Source organism: Panthera leo, chromosome B1, assembly GCF_018350215.1.
Source record: "Panthera leo isolate Ple1 chromosome B1, P.leo_Ple1_pat1.1, whole genome shotgun sequence".
Classification (NCBI taxonomy): Eukaryota; Metazoa; Chordata; class Mammalia; order Carnivora; family Felidae; genus Panthera; species Panthera leo.
Window position 1 is genome coordinate 171178682 of NC_056682.1, and position 22074 is coordinate 171200755.

The 22074-nt window shown below is 42.0% G+C and overlaps 1 protein-coding gene across 6 annotated transcripts in view; it reads right to left on the reverse strand.

Moving 5' to 3' along the window:
* Positions 1-362: 362 nt before the first annotated feature.
* Positions 363-22074, reverse strand: part of CHRNA9 (cholinergic receptor nicotinic alpha 9 subunit) — a 39556-nt gene continuing 17844 nt past the window's right edge. Inside the window, exons 1-9 of one of the 6 annotated variants that reach the window (XR_006201980.1) lie at positions 20598-20628; positions 19622-19678; positions 14311-15183; positions 13908-14053; positions 12823-12977; positions 5264-5796; positions 1687-2167; positions 675-764; positions 363-373 (exon numbers count right to left, since the gene is read on the reverse strand). Coding sequence is in view for 5 of the 6 variants with exons in the window: in XM_042936541.1 (XP_042792475.1) it covers positions 1626-2167; positions 5264-5796; positions 12823-12977; positions 13908-14053; positions 14311-14374 (1440 nt within the window). In the remaining variant the exon portion in view is untranslated. Of the gene's footprint in view, positions 374-551; positions 765-1565; positions 2168-5263; positions 5797-12822; positions 12978-13907; positions 14054-14310; positions 15184-19621; positions 19679-20597; positions 20629-22074 lie in introns of those variants that run through there. The other 5 variants (XM_042936542.1, XM_042936541.1, XM_042936540.1 and 2 more) reach the window with 5 other exon arrangements.

Here is a 22074-nt window from a genome sequence, read left to right on the forward strand (position 1 = left end):
GCCTGGTCCAAACTCAGAGTCACAGTGATGAGGGTCTGAATGCCAGCTCCACTTACCACTTGGTTGAATGTTGAGGAGGTGGGTCACTTCCATGCACCTTCCTCTGACATAGTTTCCTTCTCTGACAAAAAAGACTAGAAATACCTGCTTGGCTGGCTCACAGAATTGTTGTGAAGATCAAAAAGATCAGACCTGGGGCGCCTGGGTGGTTCGGTCGGTTAAGCATCCGACTTCGACTCAAGTCATGATCTCGAGGTCCGTGAGTTCAAGCCCCACGTCGGGCTCCGTGCTGACCGCTCAGAGCCTGGAGCCTGCTTCGGATTCTGTGTCTTCCTCTCTCTCTGACCCTCCCCCGTTCATGCTCTGTCTCTCTCTGTCTCAAAAATAAATAAACGTTTAAAAAAAAATTTAAAAAAAAAAAGGATCAGACCTGTGCATAAGATTTGCTATGACACCCAATACAAATGTGAATCATGCAACTTTATTATACGTAAGAGAAACTCAATAAATATTTGGTGAATAATTGAATGAGCAAATGAATGAGCCCAGTTTGCTGAACATCTTATTTAAGTCAAAGACTAAATGCAGGAGTATCTTCTTCTTTAGGGTTTATATAAAATATAACCACTGTATCACCATATATGACATTGTCATTATGAAGAAAGTTCTCTTACCCATGAAGCTGCTGATTCTTAGACTGCCTTTATATATGGAACAAAAATTTTTATTCCATCATTTGAGAAATGACTTGAAATGCACCAGTCCTGAGAAAGGTAACATAGCGACTTAAATGTTACACTGAAAGAATACATGACTATTTTCCTTTCTTTTTTTTTAAAGCATGTTTTAATAGGGACTAAGGGGAGAATGAGCTTGTTTCGTTTTGTTTTCATTTTTAAAGAGTAATATAAGGTTCTGTGTTATCTGTACTACTAAAGGGGCCAGCCGCCTACCACCCTGGTGGGCTGCAAAAGGAATCCTTTTTTATTTCCTTCATCTTCCTACCCTTGAAATTTTGGACCTCCTGCTTAACAACTTTTCTTTTTTCTGCATCACTTAACTTGAAAGATATATTATATAATATTGATTTGAAATTAAAAATAAAAGGGGTGCAGGAGGTAGCTCAGTCAGGTAAGCATCCAACTTTGGCTCAGGTCATGATCTCATGGCTGGTGAGTTCCAGACCCGTGTTGGGCTCTGTGCTGACAGCTCAGAGCCTGGAGCCTGCTTCAGATTCTGTGTCTCCCTCTCTCTGCCCCTCCCCCACTTGCAGTCTGTCTTTCTGTGTCTCTGTCTCTCTCTCAAAAATAAATAACCATTAAAAAAAGAAATTAAAAATAAAAAGTAAACACAACATAACCACTAAACTTTATATGTATGTTTATATATATATGTGTGTGTGTGTGTGTGTGTGTATATATATATATATATACATATATACACACACACACACACTATATATATATATATATATACACACACACACACCATATATATATATATATATATATATATATATATATATATATATATATTTGCATGTGTGTATGTAAATCTGACTTGGGAAAATATTAGAGTAGATCACAGGGAATTTTATTGCTTTATTTCCATATACCAAATGCCCACTAATCTGCTCTTGCTATGATCAAAACAGTCATCACAAACACCATAATGAAAAAAACCCACATGAAGAATCGGTCTATGACTTTTGCAACTTTCTTCCACTCACTCCCCTTGGAATTGGTGGCCTTGTGGTCTTTGAGGCACTTGGCAATGTACTCGATATTCCTTGTCAGCACTTTGTACCGTGCACAGTAACTATCAGCATCCTGTGGGTTCTCACCCTGGCATCCCAAGTCATTCTTTAAGAGCTTGTTTATTTCCTTCTTTCTGGGAAGGTCTTTGTTTCTGTCCATGTTCAGATTTGGCTCTGGAAGTTTGCCATAAACCTTTGTGAGGTGGGTTCGCTCCCTGTTGTGGCGGGGACTAAGGCAGCTCTCACCCACATCGTAGACACACAAGACCCTGGACATGTATTTCAGGATGACCACCCTAGCCCAGTGTGGCACTGGCCGGGCCTCGGCCCCACAGAAGTGGATATTCATCACCATAATGGTCAACGCGGTGGAGGCTGTGATCAAAGCCATTGTGGCTATGTAGTATTTGCCTGGAAAATAACCACAACTGAGTTAGCTTAAAATTGTCCTCATGCTTGCCCCCCTCCAAAAAAAAAAAAAAAGAAAGAAAGAAAAGAAAAGAAAAGAAAAGAAAAGAAAAGAAAAGAAAGAAAAAGAAAAAAGAAACGAACACCTTTTCTAGGGAAGCTGTATACACTAATGGTTACTAGTATAAACTTCTGAAATCAAACTTTTTGGGTTCAAATGACAGCTCTATCACTTAGTAGACTTGTGGCCTAGAGCAAGCTATACCATCCTGCTATGCCTCAGCTTCCTTCTCTGTAAAATGAGCATAATAATTAGATATACAGGCATACGTGAGGCTTAATGGAGATGATACATGTAAAGTTCTGAGGACTGTCTCTTGCACTGAGTTAGTTTTCTAAATGTTTGCTGAGATCATGATGTGAAAAAATTCCACTTTCAACAAACAACGATCTTGGCCAGCTCCCAGAATTGTCTTCAGACGTCTTTACTGTTGGGTAAGAAAGGAGGCACTATGTCACTGTTTGTCTTTAACATGTGATTGCATAAAGCAAATATTCATGAAAAAGGAAAGTTAAGGAAGGAATTAATAAAGGTGAAGGCACAAATTTATAAAATTTAGAACAACAACAAAAAAAATAAAGCAAACCAAAGAAAAAGCTATTTGAAAAGAGGAATAAAATTGATAAACCTTTGATACAGCCACTCACAGAATACAGGCAGGGTGGTGGTGGGGAAAGAGAGAGAGAGAGTGAGAGAGAATATAAAAGAAGTAACAGGATAGAAATTTAGAATACAATAAAATAATATTATAAATAGCTGTACAATAATATATTTGAAAACCTAAATGAAATTTCTAGAAACACATAAGACATCAAATTTAGCATAAAAAAAAAGGAATAGGAAAGCTCCAGAGTTGGTTTTATAGATGAGTTTTACCAAACTTTTACAAGTTAGTGCATGTCTTATATAAGTCTTACCATGTCAAGTTGTTCCAGAAATAGAAAAAGAGAAAACTGCCTATCTCCTATTATGAAGTCAATTTAGCCTTGATTCCAAAAATAACAAGAAAGGAAATATTAAGGTCATTTTACTTACAGATGTATTTGAGAAAGTCCTATAAAAATTATTAGCTAACTAAATCTAATAGTATCTTAAAATGATAATTCACCATGATAAAGGAGGGTTTAACTCAACATCAGAAAACCTAATGCACTATATTAATGGGGTAAAGGAAAAAGCTCAGATGATAATCTTAACAGATGAAAACAATGTACTTGATAATTTCATCATCCACTCATTATTTGTTAAGAGCTCCAAGTAAACTCAGAATAAATGGGACCTGTCTTAATATGCTAAAGACTATGGGCCAGAAGCTTAGATCCAATACTACACTTCTTCAGAAAACTTAAACACATTTTTATAAGATTAGAAATGTATTTCATAGGTGCTGCAAATGACACATTGTAATAGTTAATAAACATGCTCAAGATCTGTGTGCACCTTTCCTAGAAAGGAATTATTTCCTAGAAAGGAATATTATCACAGACACAGAATAAGTAATGTTGCAAAATTTCTGAGACACATCCCAAGACTTCTCTCTTTAAAGCTTTAGTCAGCTTTCCGTTGAATGTCACTTGTAAAGAAGAAAGAGAGATCTGCCAATTGTTCTCGCCTCAAATAAGGTTGTGATTAGAGGTCATCACTGTCAATCATTTCTGTCTCAGGAGAGGTAATAGAAATGCCAATACACTTCTTCCTCTTTATTAGTGGTGTGGGGTGGGGCAGAGAGAACTCTCTGTGTCTATTTCTCAAAAAGGTGAGTGTGTGTGTGTGTGTGTGTGTGTGTGTCCGTGTGTACATGCATCTATGTTTTTTGCTCTCCAAACAGGGAAATCAACATAGCAATGTCTGAATATTGGGTAATATTGGATTCAGTAGAGGATAAAAGGGCAGTACAACATCCCTTTCATATTGGTCTCTAAGTCTCTAGGTGTCCTGAAATTTCTCCTAATTGTCTACTTTAAAGAACCAGAAATTAGGTCTAGCCTCTGATTCTGGGAAGCATCTATTACAACAGCAAGTCATTGAGACAGATGTGTTGGAACTGAGTAGGACCCTGGTGGCAGGGTGCAGGTAGGAAAGGTGTTAGGAGGGGCCTCAAAATGAGGTAAGGAAAAGAAGGGGAGGCAGGGATGGGTAGTCTCTTTCCACGTCTATCCTTAGAAGGACATTTTATTAGAGCAGAGTATTGAAAATGTGGCCTATCCTAGAATCACCTTAGATTCCCAACTCTTGCCCAAGATTGCTAAATCCAACTCTTTAGATGTAGGAATCTACATTTTAACAAGCTTTCCCATATCTACTATACCCAATAAAGGCTAAAGATTATTCTCTTAAGGGAAGATGATGGGCTTAAAAATAGTCAGCCATTTCTATCATGTTTCCAGTCTTTCCCAAGAAGAAATCCCTTGTGATGTGAAAAGATAATAATAGTCACTACTTACTGGATACTTACCATATGCCAGCTCCTACCCTAACCAATGACACAATGAGTAGCGATTACACAAAATTTTCAGGTGATGAAACAGAAACTAAAAGATGAAGTAACTTGCCTAAGATTGATCATTAAGAAATGAGTGGTGAGATCAGAGTTCAAATGCAGATTTCTTTAACTTCAAAATCATGGCCTTAACTTCTAAGTCAATGAAACAGAAAGTGCATCAAAATCACCCAGAGGCCTTGTTAAAACAGATTGCCAGGATTTGCTCCCAGAGTTTCTAATTCAGTAGTCTGGGTGGGCCCTGAGAATTTGCATTTTAAAATGATGCTGCACTGTGGGTCCAGGGACCATGCTTTGAGAAGCACTGCTCTAAACTATATTACCTCTCATTTCCCTTTTGTGTAAACCCGGAGGCCATAAGACTAGTTTTGGAAAACAGCCATATCTGTTTTCAAAGATGCCAACTGAAGACACTAAATGAAGTATGTGACAGCCTGTGTTGAATCTGAGGTTGACCTAACTGTTATGAGTATAAAGGAACAGGTACAATCCCAGTCACTACAAAGCTAGTCTCAAAGTGTGAGACACTTGAACTCACCTATCAGAGGTACATTTTCTGAGGCTGGCATGATCTCTGCCACCATGAGCTGAAATACAGTCATGGCCAACAGGATGGTCACTCCCAAGGAGACCTTTTCCCCAGAGGCTGCTGGGAGATAAAAACTCAAGGGAGCCAGAAAAGATATGAGGACGCATGGGATAAGGAGGTTGACAATATAGAATGAGGACCTCCTCTTCAGAAGGAGAGTGAATGTCACATCTGGGTAAGGCTCAGAGCAGCAGCCATAGGAGATCACATTCTTCACAGCAGGCATGCCATGGACCTCCCACTCCACATCTTCGATGAAGTCAGAGAGGTCTCCACTGTCTAGGGCATTGAATATGTCCACCTGGTTGCCATTGTAGGTCCAGGAACCAAAGGTCAGATTGCACTGCTGGTTATCAAAGGGGAAATAGGTGACATCCACTACACAGGAGCTTTTGGTGATGGCTGGTGCATCCCAGGTGATTAGCCCATCATACCGCAGAACCACGTTGGTGTTCACAGGCTCAGAAGATTCGTCATCAGCCCTGGAGACCAGAGGAGGAATATGAAAGCTGCTGGTCAAGAGAACTCATCAACTCCCTCACTCCAAATAGCTCACGGCCCTGTGGCCATCACTTCAGTGCCTCTGGCAATGGGTCACCATTCTCCCTGTCACCCTGGCTGAAGGTCAGAACCAATTCCAATTTGCCCCTCTCCTCCATCTCCTGTAACTACTCAGGGCCAACTTCTCCGGGATTCTTCCTTTAAAGCATCTTGCTCTATGTCCTTTCCTCTTCATTTCCAAAGCCAGTTTCTTAGTCCAGGTATAATGATTCAAGCATCTAGACAAAAAGTAACCCTGTTGAGGCTGAATTCTAACAGGGAGGCCTGCTTACCTGATTTTATTGACCTTGGACACAAGAATATTAAAATAGCCTTTTGTTGCGATTGGAAGAGTTGTACATGTTTATCGTAGAACATTTGAAAAACGCAAACAAAAATTCATTTACCCATAACCTAAGAAATAATAATTTATTCTAGGTATATCTTCTTTTTGCTTTATCAACATTTATGCCTGGGTACAGAATTTCTATTTTCCTTTAGAGAGTCACTTTTTCTACCACCATTAGAAGGCAGATGAAATGTTCATCAAGGTGCCCCAGCCTCCTCTGGCCAAGGGCTAGATCCAACTGATTCACTCTCCCTGGAGTTTAGATCTTATGTAGAGGGACCCAAAGACCAAAAACAGTCGCCCTGGTGGTGCTTCCTAATAAAACAAACCAGCTCAGGAGTCCTTGCTTCCTCAAACTCTAGAGCAGTCTCAGGGTGTCCTTTCTAAAAACTGGTCATTGATTTTTTCCCCCTTTATTTTTAAAAAATGTTTATTCATTTTTGAGAGAGAGAGACAGAGACAGAGACAGAGCACAAGTTGGGGAGGGGCAGAGAGAGAAGGAGACACAGAATCCCAAGCAGGGTCCAGGCTCTAAGCTGCCAGCCCAGAGCTTGACATGTGACTCGAACTCAGAAACCATGAGATCATGACCTGAGCCAAAGTCAGACACCGACTGAGCCAACCAGGTGCCCCTTTTCTTCCCCCTTTAATTCAATGAGCTGCACCATGCCCTTCCAACAAACCCCTTTTTTCACAAAGTAGTCAAAGTCAGTTTTCAATGCTCACAACCTTAACTGATACGTTTCTACTCATATTTAATGCGTATTTTCCAGTCTCCCTTATAATTTTTTCCCTACAAAACATATTATGGTTAAATGTAATGTGAAAGGCATCCTGGATTGGATTCTGGAATAAAAAGCCCATTTGTGGAAAAACTGGTGAAATCCAATAAAGTCTGTAGTTTAACTAATAACATTGTATTAGTTTTGACAAATGTACTGTTATATAAGATGTAACATCAGGGGAAGCTAGGTGAGGGGTATATAGGAACTCTGCACCATCTTTGCAACTTTTCTGGAAATCCAAAATTATCCTGAAATAAAAAAATTATTTTAGCATAAAAAGGATGATACAAAATTTAAAATGTGGTTATTCATTCATATTCTCCTGCAACATTATTTTCACGGCTGATAGTTTTCCTTTATATTCCATTATATAGAGATGCCATACTTATTTAACCCATCTGTTGATGCTCAACATTGTCAGTTTCCATGATTTGCATTTATAAACAATGCTGTAGTGAATGTCCCTGTAATTGAATCTTTGCATTTATCCACTGACTCTTTCCTTAGGTTAAATTGCTAGAAGAACATGTGCTGGATCAAAGAACTGGCATGTTTTAAAGTATTTTTTTCCACTTCTTAAAAATTGGGCACCACAACATTAATTGTAATGGTCTGAAGTGGACCAAATCAGACCATTATAGTTAACCTTGTGGTGCTCAAATTTTAATGATGGCCTTTAATGAGGGTTTAGAGAGGAGGATCTTTAGAATGGGTCTTTGTGAAGATAACAAGCTGAAGTCATTTGAAAATCCATGAACCTATCCTCTGTAACAATGAGAAATGTATATAGTTAGCTAAATGAGAAGTGAGAACTATGTGTGAACAGAGAATATCACTCACCCATCCTGCCTTCTTGGTATTGGAGGAGAGAATCTCAGGATCAGAGAGAATCTCTTTGGACATTTCCAAAACAAAAAGAAGCCCCCGCTTTCTTTCCAAGGCTAACTTCCTTTCCGATACTGTGATTCCTGTCCTCCCAGGTCTCCTTCAGGATTCTGCATCTCTTGGTTCTCCTTTTTTTTTTTTTTTTTTTAATGTTTATTTATTTTTGAGAGACAGAGAGAGAGAGAGAGTGGAAGAGGGGCAGAGAGAGAGGGAGACACAGAATCCAAAGCAGGCCCCAGGCTGTGGGCTGTCAGCACAGAGCCTGACACAGGGCTTGAATCCATGACTGTGAGATCATGACCTGAGCCAAAGTCGGATGCTCAGTAGTCTGAGCCACTCAGGTGCCCCTCTCTTGGTTCTTCTTATTCTATATCATCTAAACCTTTCCCAATGCTGTTCCATGAAAGGGCGGGCCTACGCCGGCCGACTCCATCTTGTTCTGTGTCCTTCACCTTGACCGCGCCTCCTCCCCTTGAGTAACCTCCCACTCACCTGCCTAACAGGACTCCGACCCTTCCCCAGACCCTTCCACAGCCAATCGGCTGAGGCCACGGCCATTACCTCACCAACTGCCCCTAGGCCCCAATAAAACCTTTGTCCTTTTGAAACTCACTCTCTCTCCCCGGTATCTCACCGCTGCATCGGTGGAGGTAGGGGATTGAGCTCGAGCTAGCTCGAATAAAGGCTCTTTTGCTTTTGCATCAGACTCGGCTACCTAGTGGTCTTTGGGGATCACAAATTCTGGGCATAACATTCCATAGTCTCTCCTACCAGCTTTCCTTCCTCTCAGGCACTTCTCACTTCCCGCCTCTTTTTCTATACACTGGAAGTGATACATGTTGCTGTCACTTCCCCATCTTGCTTTTATTCTTACAGTTTGGCTTCTTCCCAATGTGTCCTCTTTCAAAGGTCATTCATGACGCAAACAGGCAAATATAAAGACGTATTCTAAATTCCTATCCTGTTCAATTCTTCCCAAACATTTCACACTGTAAGTTTCTAGACATCCTTAATTCCCTGTGGTTTCTATGCCACAACTCGCTCTCACATCTTTTTCCACCCTTTTAGCCATTTCTTCTATATGTCTTCTTTAAATGTCTTCAGTGAAGAGTTTCACCAGCTTTATCCACAGTCATTTTCTTTCCTTCCTTGAGTAGTTCTATAAGGGCTCAAAGGGCTTTTGGTATCTCTATCCCTGACCTTCTTTCCAGGTTTAAGAATTGCCTTTTCAGTCTCTTCATTGGTTGTCTCCATGTGGATGTTCCTTTGGCCCCCCAAACTGAATAGATCCCACACCAAACTCATCATTTTTTTCCTCAAACCTGTTCCTCTTCCCCTCCTTTACTTCTAAACTCATCTAACAAGTTTGCCATTTTCTCAACCACCTAGATGACTTAAGCAAGCCCTAATGCTAAATTCTGGACAAAGTTTGTCCATATATGATAAGGTACCCAATTCCTTACTAGGTCTAAAACAAGTGTTAACATGGCCCACTGAAACCCAACCATTAGGGTCACCTGGCTATCTCAGTTGGTGGAGCATGCGACGCTTGATCTCGGGGTTGTGAGTTTGAGCCTGACATTAGGTATAGAGATTACTTAAAAAAAAATTGGGGGGCACCTGAGTGGCTCAGTTGGTTGGGTGTCTGACTCTTGATTTTAGCTCGATGATGATCTCATGGTTCATGAGTTCTAGCCCCCGCATCGCATGGTCAGCGTGGAGCCTGCTTGGGATTCTCTCTCTGCCTCTTTCTCTCTCTGCTCCTCCCCCACTCATGCATGCACTTTCTTTCCCTCTCTCAAAATAAACAAATAAACTTAAAAAAAAACAAAAATTAAAAAATCTTGAAAAAAAACCAAACCCAACCATTAGAACTCTCTCATGGGGCATCTGGGTGGCTCAGTCAGTTAAGCTTCAGAGCCTTGATTTTGGTTCAGGTCATGATCTCAGTGTTGGTGACATCAGGCTCCCATGTCAGGCTTAGCACTGTCAGCCAGGAGCCTGCTTGGTATTCTCTCTATCCCTCTCTCTCTGCCCCTCCCCTGCTCTCTCTTGCATATCCTCTCTCTCTCTTTCTCTCTCTCAAAATAAATACATGAACTTTAAAAAAAAAAAAGAACTCTCATAATAAATGTACATTCAGAATTTCTATAATTCAGTCTTTACCCAGTGTAATGTCAGGAATCCTTGTAGCCTTTTGTACTAACCATTATATTGGCCATATACTTAGACTAAACAACCTTACTAGAACTCTGAGCCAAAATTTATTTATTCTTTTACTGATCTGGTAACAGAGCCAGTATCTGCTTGAATAACTATATTGCTAAAGAGCTCACTATCTTTTGGGAACATTCATTGCTCAAGTTATTCGTTATGATTATTTTTTAAACTGTTTATCTTCCCTTTAACTTTTAATAGTTCTTGGATTTTAGAGCAATTCTCTCTTTTCTTTACCTTATTTTCTCCTTGGTTGACTAACATAGCTATCAAGTCTTCCCAAGGATTTCTTGCTTCCAAACTAAGTATCAACAAATTCAACTGCTCCTCACATGAAGTAACTTCCAGACCAATAACCATCCTGAACACACCCTAACAAGTGTAGCCCTGTGGGTTCAGGCACCAGTGGTGAATCTAGATGTTAAGCATCTTCCTGCCCAATCTATATTTATCACAACTGATTGGATCACTACCATATACTCCTCTTTCCTCTCCCACCACCACTCAGAAAGCCTATTTTGTGGTCTACAAGGTTGTGTACTACCTTCTCAGAAATAATAAGAATATTATATCTGGGATCAGAAGAGTCTGCAGGTCCAGGGATTCAGCTAGAAGGGCCAGGGTCAGGAAAATGGCTATGACCAAGGTCCCTTCTTTGCCTGATCCTATAACTCTCTTCTATTCTCATTTCAACTGGGTATAGGAATGCAAATGGCATCCAACCATAACTACATTTAGAGTTTCCTCTAAGTAATAAAATTCTGACATTACTGAGAAGGAGAATGCAAAGCAGAATAAAGGATCTGAAACAGAACTATCTGGGACAGGAAGGCAGAGAAGACTGAAGAGTCAACCCAGAGGAATAGAAAAGAGTTGATTAATCAACGTGGTGAAAAGATTCCCTGAAAGGGACAGGGAATAAAACTCACACACCTCAAGGCCAATGATCTGGGGAGAAAGGGGGAGGGGAGAATGGGGATAGAATTTAGGAAAGCCACAGTAGGTTTGTATGAGCTCATGAGCACACAACTGGCTTCTGTAACAACAGGGGACTGGGGTAGGTCTAACTTAGGTTACCATGCAAGCTTGCAAAGAAGCACGTCAGTAAGAGTTGCTCACACCTTTAGTCAATCAAAGCAGAGGGAGGAGAAGAACTAGCACTCTACTTTCCAGGAAAAACTGTTAGAATTGATAGGATACTGATAATGATCTATGTAAACTATATTCTCTGATTACCTGTGCCCTGTGAGTGAGAGGAACTAATGGACAATGTGGCTCATTCTCTTGCCTTCTGTGTGTGTGTGTGTGTGTGTGTGTGTGTGTGTGTGTGAGAGAGAGAGAGAGAGAGAGAGAGAGAGAGAGAGAAGAAACTGGACTAATAAAGCACTAACACATGGATGTTGTCTTGCTTGAAAAGAATACGGAAGATCCCCCTGGCCACTCAGAATGGAGAAAGGTCAGCAGGATAGGTACTACAACTCAATAGGTCATGTCCCTTGGATGAGTTCTCTGAGTTGGCTGCCACTCACCAGTGTTTCTTCCTGAAGGGAAACTCATGTGCACTAGAAGGCTGAGTTTTCAGGAGAGCTCCCCTGAACTGCCCCTCATTCACCCTGTTCTGAGTCAAAGAGGAACCTTTCCCAACCCACAGAACTTGGGTTCCAGAATAAAAAGAGAGAAGCTCCTTCGAAATAGGTGGAGCTACTGAACATGAACTGTGATAGAGCAATGTGGTTCCTTCTCAAAGTGTGGTCCATGAACCAGCAGCACTGACATCTAAAGCTTACAGAAATGCAGAACATCAAATTCTATCTCAGACCTACTGAATCAAAATCTGTATTTTCACAAGCTCTTCAGGTGATTTATGTGCACTTTACAATCTGGGAAACATAAACCGTACCTACCGGTTTTCTCAAGGTTCCTAGCTCTGAAATCAGGAAAAGGCCAACTGATGATCTTATGATCTAGTTTATCTTCCACTGCAATGTCCGAAATCCACAGGTCAGCTACTAGCTGGCCCATTCTGATTTAATCTTAGTAGTATCACTGTTACTGATACATGATCTTGGAGAAGGGAGCACAACTATTATGGGTTGAATTGTAGCCCTCAGAAATGAATATGCTGAAATCCTAGCCCCCAGCACCTCAGAATGTAAATTTGGAATAGGGCCATTGCAAATGTAATTAATTAAGACAAGGTCATACTGGAGTAGGGCAGCCCCTAATCCAACACAACTTTTGTTTTTATAAAAGGGAAAAAATGGACATAGACAACACATTGAAGAACGGCATGTGAAGAGGAGGGCAGAGGTCAAGGTGATACTTCTACAAGTCCAGGGAAAACAAAGATTGCCAGCAACCACCAGAAGCTAGAGGAGAGGCATGGAAAATATTCTCCCTCATAGCCTCAGAAGGAACCAACCTTGTACTTCTAGCCTCCAGAACTGTGAGCTAATATATTTCTGCTGTTTAAGCCACCCAGTTTGTGGTACTTTGTTACGGCACCCTAGGAAACCAATACAACCTATAAAATCGTTTCTCATCCAAAAGGGGAACGTAGCTCTAAGCTTTTATGACCCATTATTATATTACCTAAGATTCTATGACCATGATTTCAGGGTCTAGATACATGAATTGGTACTTCATGCATGTTTTAAATATCTTTTTTCATTATGTTTCAATTCTGTTAAATCAGCAAGTTCATTCCCAAGTAATGACTGACTTGTACTTACTTGTTATATAGGACAATATCTGGCCTCCATACCAGGTCACTGGGGATCCTGATGGAATCCAGTCCATCATACTGGTCTCGATCCCACGTGAGATATGCATCATGCCAGATTTGGCGGATCCATAAATAGGCAGTCAGAATCTGGTTTCTTTCATCCTGCACAAGTAACCATGATAGAACTCTGTCCAGTAGACACCTCAACCAAATGCCTTCCATCTCTAGAACACTTGTTCCTCGCAACAGAAATTCCAAGGGCACAAATCTACTTTCATTAAATAAATGAGAGCTTTTCTAGTCTAACCCTTTGACTGACTGCCAAGGCCATATTTTTTTCTACTTAATTTACTGTTCTGAATGTAAAGTGGACAAATGTTGAAGCCATCAGATCTTTGCAAGGATCAACAGCCCAAATTTCTCTGAAAATTGATCAACTGATGATTCACTTGAATGAGAAAGTCAGAAAATATCTATAATATACAGAAGAAAGTCTTTCAAGTTTCATAACTTTGTGTAATTAAACGCATATAAGCACTGAATAAGATATGCCATCTTAAAACACTACCTTTCTTTAAAAAAAAAAAAAACAGGAATAAAATTCATGTAACATAAAACTCACCATTTAGCCCTCTTAAGATGTATGATTCAGTGGATTACAATGTTGTACAACCATTACCGCTATCTAATTCCAGAAAATTGTTGTCAGCCCAAAAAAGAAACCCTATGACCATCAGGCCATCACTCACAAGTCTCCGGTTCTTCAACAGCCCCTAGCAACCACTACTCTGCTTTTTGTCTCTAGGGTTCTGCCTATTTTGGACACCTCATAGAAAGGGAATCCTACAATATGTGACACCATCTCTGTCTAGATGATCAAGACTTACTCTTAATGGCCAGGATCAGGTAACATTTAGTGAAATTACTTTTGTAGAGAGCACCTCTCCTTGGTATTCCCTCCCTCCGCCAGCTTGCACATGTTGCTGTCTGTTCTCACTCCCTCTCAAATTCTGGGTAAGACATCTCTGTGGAAAGCACTGTTAGCTTCATCCTTAGCACCATTTCAAAGAGTCACCACTTTATGTTACTTACCATGTCCTTAATCTGAGAAAGTGTAATCTGCAGGGTGACATTCAGGACTTTATCTGTATCTTCTACTGGACGAAGAGCATTGGAATAATCTTCAAAAAGGTCATTAAACAATTTCTGAGCATATTTTCCATCTGCTGTTTCTACAGCTGCTCAAAAAGAGGGACCTGGATCAATATTCAATGTCGTATATATTTCAAAGCAAAGAACAACAAACTGAGGACTAGAACTGGGCAGGACCCAGCATCAGCTAGGGACAAGCTTTGGGTATATTTTTCTGGTGAGTCAATGAGAGGCACAAACACTTCCTGGCAGTTAGAGCATTTGTTCTGTTTGCTGGCCCACTCCCACCAAACAAGTGGCCCCCAAATGAGCTGAGATGGTTACACACCCATCAGCCTCTTACCTCTCAGTCTGGAGACAGCAAAGTAAATCCAGCAAAAGGAGATGCAGGAATGGGGCCAGTTCATCTTTTTCCTGAGCCTTTAGAAATTCCCAGCCAAGGAGCAGTCTTCCACTTGCCTCCGTGAATTGGAAGGGTCTGGATACAAAGATCTCACTCTGCCACAGGCAGAGTTTCGCCAAGGCGGATGGAGAGCTCAGGCTTGCAGTGCACCTGGGGCCCCAGGTCCTGAGATCCATACCCACCCTCCCTCCCCTCTGGTAATCTGAGCCGGGCAGCTCTGGCAGCAGAGATGCAGGAGGCTGGGTGGGCTAGATCCGGCAGTGGTGATCTAGGGGAGCTGTCCCAGCTGGGGATCCCTAGTCACTTTCAGCGGGGATATCCAGACCAAACTTTCAGATGAAGACAGGTAGGAACCCAACACTCCGGAGACTCTGCCAAAGCAGAACGGGCACTTTCTCCACATGCAGCAAGCAGATTCAGCCTGAGTCTAAGGACAAAGGGAAGCCAAGCAGAAACTCCCCTCATGAGGCAGCCTCTGGAGAGGCCCTACGAATGCACTTCACGTGGCATTTGCAGAGGGAAAGAGATCAGTTTCATGATCTCCAGAACAGATTACCTTCTGCTTCAACCCCTTCAAGATCTGGCACGTGTCTCCTGTGGTAATGTCAGTGAATATGGGGAGAGGGGCTGGGAGAAGAGCATTCACTCCCTTCGGAAGCCACGCTGCAATCAGGATTTGAAGCCCAAGATCTAGGTTTGACTGCAAGCTCGAACCCTTCCTAGCTCTCTAGTACTAAGCTTTCCTGAGCTGGAGACCAGGAACATAATATTCTCTCGCTCCCAGCGCTACTGGGATCTTTATGTGAAATCACCCTAAAAAAAAATTGTAAAGCACCATGTAAATGTTAGTAATTTTTGCCTCTCATTTTCCAGATCCAGAATGTCTATATTTATCGAGTCACCCAGGGTTTACTAGCTCTAAAAAAGAAACATGGTTCAAAGGCCAATCAAATCAGCACAAAAATGATTCATAACTAATGAGGATATTACTGAGAATGCTGTTTCTTTGAATTTGAATGCTACTTTATTTAATTTCACAGTCATTTCTCACACGTGATCTAATTTTGCTCCCACGAAAGAATGTCAATTTCCAATTGCCATAACTTACTCCTCTGCTTGCCTGGGGAAACTGCCTTGGAAAACCAAATTAAGATCCTTTGGTTGCCTGGAATCAGAGCAAGGAAATTGGATAGCTCTATTTCATCAGGTTACAGCCGGCTGATGAGTCACCCTGTCCCTCTTCAGGAATATATCCTCCGAGTGGAACAGACACTCAAGCCATCAGCTAAGTGTGTTTCCTAATTGCCTGTGCCCTTGTGTGGATTGTGAAGACATTATTTTCCTGCTGCCCCCAGTCTGACTCACCCATCAAATGACAGTTCCTGCTGTAAACCCTCAGGCCTCCTTCAACAAACATCTGCTCTGGAGTCTCAGAGGCTGAAGGTCCTTTTGAAATTGAGTTGAACACCTCGTTTTCACATGAGGAAACTGAGGTCTAGAGATGTTGAGTAGTTTGCCTCTAGCAGCACTTGGCCAGGCCGCCTGCCCCAACCCAGGGTGCTCCCCACGCTAATACACCCCTCCTCCTTTTGTTGTTCACCCACCTGGCAATTGACAGCAGCTGGGTGATGACGTCTCCTGCTTAGAGACTCTCTACCTGTGTTTCTTTGATCCTTCCTGACACTCAGAACAGCCCCTGGTGAGAGGTGCTGAGTGAACACTTGGTGCTGGTACTGCTGCCTGGAAGGTGATCATCCCTGGTGATCTTACTGTTCTTAATTAACTCGGTTCATTCATTTTGGTCACTTACAATTTGTTTAAATACTTAACAGTTGATACTAACCTACCAATGTTAACACAATCCAAGTTAAATCAGTACTTTTGGGGGTGGGGGCAATTCTGCCTCTTAGGGCAAAGATGCTAATGACCAAAAGCAAACTCCACCCCAATTAATTCTAAAAGAACAATGCATGAATGAAGAATTTCAACAGAGATGTAAAATAGGCTTAAAAATTCATTCTAAAAACAACTATTAGGTGCTTTCCTAGGGACCTGCCTATCTTTATCCAATCACTCAGCTCCAAACTGTATAAAAAAGAAACCTGTAATATGGCAGTCCCATGCTTTTCAGGACACTAAATGAAAAAAAGTCTGTTGAATTCACTATTTAGGGTTAAGGCTGAGAAGCAGGCGGATATTCTTTAGACTGATTTACAACGAATATAATCTGAATAAACCTTAGCCATTCAGAAATGTGGACCCTCCAAATATACCCCATTTCCTGAGTGCCTCATTAACTTAGGGTCAGCCATATCCATTGGCATATTTATCCAGGTTAACAAAGCACTCAGATATTTAAGTTTGGAAGTTCATGGTTTTCATGCCAACAGATACCTTCTCCCAGCTTGTGGTACTAGTTCTGAACAGCATCTCACCATAGTTTATGCAAAATCATCACCCAATAGAGTATACTCTGGCCAGAAAAAGGGGACCCACAATTCAAAGAATTTTTAGAAAGCACAGGGCACCTGGATGGCTCAGTCGGCTAAGCATCTCACTCTTGATTTCAGCTCAGGTCGTGATCTCACAATTTGTGAGATCCAGCCTCGAGTCAGGCTCTGTGCTAACAGCATAGAGCCTGCTTGGTATTCTCTCTCTCCCTCTCTCTCTCAGCCCCTACCCTGCCTGTGCACGCATGTGTGTGCCCGAGCATGTTTTATCTCTCTCTCCCAAAATAAATAAATAAATCTTAAAAAAAAAAAAAAAAGAATTTCCAGAGAGCACAATAATCTTTTCAACATCTGCACCTTTTGAGAGGTGGCGGTCCCTTGCCACAAGTTCACAAAGTATTCTAGTCATTTCAGAGTTTCTGGGAGCCAAATCCTCCCTAATGGACCAATTTTGAGGTACTTGTTTGTTGCCAAAATGTAATATAATGATATTAGAGACATTCTACAATATAATACTTTTTAAAAATTTTTAATGTTTTATTTATTTTTGAGAGAGAGACAGAGAGACAGAGCATGAGCAGGGGAGGCACAGAGAGAGAGGGAGACACAGAATCTGAAACAGGCTCCAGGCTCTGAGCTGTCAGCACAGAGCCCGACGTGGGACTCAAACCCACGAACCATGAGATCATTACCTGAGCTGAAGTCAGAGGCTTAACCAACTGAGCCACACAGGCACCCCCATAATATTTTCAATATAACTTATTACATAAGCAATACATATCTATTGCAGAAAAATTAGAAAGTACAGAAAAGCACAATGAAGGGAAAAGAAAGGTCACCCAGAAGAATCCAACCATGCAGAGAGAGATAAGGGTCACATGGCAGCCATCTTTTTTAAAATGCCCATGGAACTGTGTTGTCATGTCTTTGAGACCTGGAAGGACACAGGCCATTAGGAGAATTCTGTCTTGCTCGTGAACACATGGAGGTGCAAAGGATGCTTCTAAATACTCTTTTCCTGTTCCCATGGGGTTGCATTGTAGTTCACACACAGTCTACCTTCAAGGATCTCCCATCCTTTCCTGTCCCTCTCCCCACCCCCAGGGTCCCTACTCAACCCTTTTGGGTTGAAGCTTTGCCCCTTGTGGTCAAGCCTCCCGGGGGGAGGTGGTATCCCTGGCTCCATTCCAGAAGAATGATGGCAGTGTTTCCACCCCTTGGAAATAGAACTCCTGCCTGACAGAGAACTCTAGTGAATTGTTTTGCTGAAAGACTCTCTTCCCAGTAGCAGAGGAGGGGTGGGGGAGGACAAATACCTTCTTTCTGCTACATTTTCATTGCAAAAGTCAAAAATAATGTAAAGGGTTATTTTTATAAAAACCCCGCAAATTAACATGGCATGAATATTTTCTCCATTTTATTAAATACGAAATCAGAATAGTTTTAACCCATGAAGAGCTTGTACAGATCATTTAGCTGAGCTCCCTCATTTTACAAATGAGATAAGTGGGGCCTAGGGACAGGGTAGATAGGAAAGGAGCCAGATCTCCACTGAGAGCCATGCCGGAGGCCCTCGGCCCCTCCTAGCAAGCGGCCCCGAGCTCTCAACTGTCCTGGATGCTCAGAGCTGTGACACTTGCTAAGCAGTGCTTCTCAACTCATTTGAAATCTCAGGAAATGCCCCGTGGGCCTCCACACCCTATTTCACTGGTAGCAAGGAGCACCTGTTTCACTGCTACTTTCTACATTTGCTGGGTTCATCCTGGACATGAGTCTCAAAATTAAGAACTCAAAGTCCCTTTAAAGGGGGTGGTCTCCAAATTCTTTCACCACACACCGGAGTTTGGGATAAGGGCTGCCAGCTTGGATGTCAAGCCTTCCCCAGAGGGCTACCCACTAAGGCAGTGCTCTCCAAACATTTGAGGATCTGTTTCTGTCTTTGTTTTCAGAATTAGGAGACACAGGATAGTGTAGAGTTTAAGAGTATAGACTCTGGAGTCGAACTGCTTGGATTCAAGTCCTGACTGCCACATACTAGCTGTGTAACTTGGGGCAGATTACTTAACTTCTCCGTGCCTTAGTTTCCCCTCATCTATAAAATGGGGACGACTAAAATAGAGCCTGCCTCTTAGGGTTGCTTTGAGGATCAAATAAGTTAATATATGTGAATTCCTAAGAACAGTGCTTGACCATAAAAAGGGTTAAGTGATAATTAAAGGGGGGAAATGCACTCCAGCATTTCCATGTATCCTGTAGCCATAATTCCTCTCTCTCTCCCTCTCTCTCTCATCTATCTTTCTTTCCATCCATTTCTTTGTACACCCCCACCCCAACTTCTTGACAGACTTAATTAGCAGATTATCCTTTTATCTGACAAGCAGCCCTACAAGTGAGAGAATAACAGCCCTGCCATTTTCTTGTTGTCTTCTTTTATTGCAATGTTAATATTACTGTCAATCCACAGTGGATTTATATGTTTGCTTTCTTACTTTTGTTTTTTTTTGTTTTTTTTTGTTTTTGGTAGTAGTCTTTTTAATCCTCTTATCCACTTTGTGAAAGTTAGCCGATCTAAATCTATCACAGAGGTTGGCAAATGCTTTCTGAAGAGGGCCAGATAGTAAATATTTTCAGCTTTGCAGGCCATACGGTCTCTGCAGCAACCACTCTTCTTTGCAGTTGTGCTGCGAAAGCAGCTATACGCAAGGTTAAATGAATGAGCACGGCTGTGTTCCAATAAAACGTTATTTACAAAAATTGACAGCTGGCCATAGTTTCCTGACCTTTGACATACATCCACTTACCCAGGCTCAAGAAAACCGCCATGGGGGTCAGCATCCCGGATGAAGAAGGAGTGCAGCCTGAAAGGAAAAGGGAGTCACAGTGTGCAAGCCTGTTGAGGGCAGATGTGTCGTGAGGCCGGGGCTGACACTGCGGCTCATCCAGTGAAATTCAAACTATTTTCCAGTGCAGGCTTCCAAGGGGCCCTTCAAATTCCTAGAGAGAGGGAGCTCTTGCATAAAAGGAGACTTTGAATGAAAGAGCCAGAAACATTTGGCAACTAGAGAGCACACGGCAACCTTGTTCGATGTCTGGAGGCTGGGGAGGCTTCATCACTTCCACATGGGCAGGGAATCAGAATCCCCAACTATGGGTGACATACCATGATGATAGAACCTGCGGCCGTGGCCAGGCTGGGGCTGAGAGCAGGGGAATGTTTCTGAAGTACCTGTGAGTCCCTTTCAGGTCCCCATGAATGAGATAGACAGAGCTTGGGGGCAGGGCTGTAGCAATTTCACTGAGTCCCAGAGCACCGTTCTGTTCCTACCCTTCAATTGTACCTAAATCCATTTGGCTTGGGGAAATGCCGGTGAAATCACAACAAAAGGGATTCAGGAAAGGAGGGAAGGAGGACCTCCTGAAAAACAGAACAGTGGGCTATGCATCTCAGCGTGGTGCTAGCATGGCGGGGTTGTTCCTCCCTGTGTAACTGCACATGTCTGTGTCTTCCTCCTTCCCCACGGCCTTCTGGCACTGCTAGAGGTGTGTAGTAGACTGGAAACTCTTCATAGCAAAAGCAAGCAGGACAACTTCTCTTGGTGCTTCTGAGCATTATGAAGAAAATACCCAACTCCCAAACTTTCGTAACCACAACAGAAAAGAGACTCCACCCCAGGGCATCATCTCTGACTCCTATCTCCCACACATTAGTATGCTAGGGCTGCCATAACAAAATACCACAGATTGGGTGGTTGAAACAACAGAAATTTATTTTCTCACAGTTCTAGAGGCTGGAAGTCCAAGATCAGGGTGCCGACAGGGTTGGCTTCTTCTGAGGCCTCTCTCTTTGGCTTGTAGAGGACCACCTTCTCCCTGTGTCCTCACATGGCCTTTCCTCTGAGTGTATCTGTGTCCTAGTCTCTTCTTCTTAGAAAGACACCAGACACATCTCTGGAGGCAAGGGAAACAAAAGCAAAAATGAACTATTGATACCTCATCAACATAAAAAGCTTCTGCACAGCAAAGGAAACACTCAACAAAACTAAAAGGCAACCTATGGAATAGGAGAAGATATTTGCAAGTGAAATATCAGATAAAGGGCTAGTATCCAAAAATTATGAAGAACTTATCAAACTCCAACACCCTAAAAATAAATAATCCAGTTTCAGAAATGGGCAGAAGCCATGAACAGACACTTCTCCAAAGAAGACATACAGATGGCTAACAGACACATGAAAAAATGCTCAGCATCACTCATCATCAGAGAAATACAAATCAAAACCATAATGAGATACCACCTCACACCTGTCAGAATGGCTAAAATCAGGAGACAACAGATGTTGGTGAGGATGCAGAGAAAGGGGAACCCTCTTGAACCGTTGGGGGGAATGCAAACTGGAGCATCCACTCTGGAAAACAATACGGAGTTTCCTCAGAAAGTTAAAGATAGAACTACCCTATGACCCAACACTTGCACTACTAGGTATTTATCCAAAGGATACAAAAATGCTGATTCAAAGGGGCACATGCATCCCAATGTTTATAGCAGCATTATCAACAAGAGCCAAATTATAGAAAGGGCCCAAAATATCCATCAGCTGATGAATGGATAAAGAAGATGTGGTGTATATATACCCACAGTAAAAGCCAAAACCCTTGCTAGTGACTGCAAGACCTCTGATTTTCCATCTCTAACACTGTTCCCCTTGCTTCCTCCACCACAGCCATACTGGTCTCCTTTGCTTTTCCATAAACACACCACCCCTGCTCGGGGTGGTTCCCTCTGCCTGGGGCATTCTTGGACCTATCCTCCCAACTCCCCCTCCCTCTTCCTTCTTGGTTCAGCTCAAACGCCACCTTATCAGAAAGCCCTTCCCTGAGGACCCTCCCCAAAGTAGCACTCCAACCCTCTCTCTATATCTTTCCTGCTTTACTTTTCTTATGGCACTTATGACCAGCTGAGGTACGTGCATGCATGTGTGTGCTTGCTTGTTTATTGTCTGTCTCCTTACTAGAAACTAAGTTCCATGAGAGTGGGGATATGGCCTTGTTCTGTGCTGCACTCTCAGGTTCAGAGGAGATATTGATTGACTGAATAAATGAGTAATATCTAAAATGAGAAAAGAAATCCAGGGAATTAAAAAGTTGGGAGACGGCCAGCTCTCAGACAAAGGATGGTGGATCCTATGATTCATAAGCTTACCAGGATCTTTTTAGCACTTATGGCTAGGGTGTTATTTACAGCCTTACATTACTA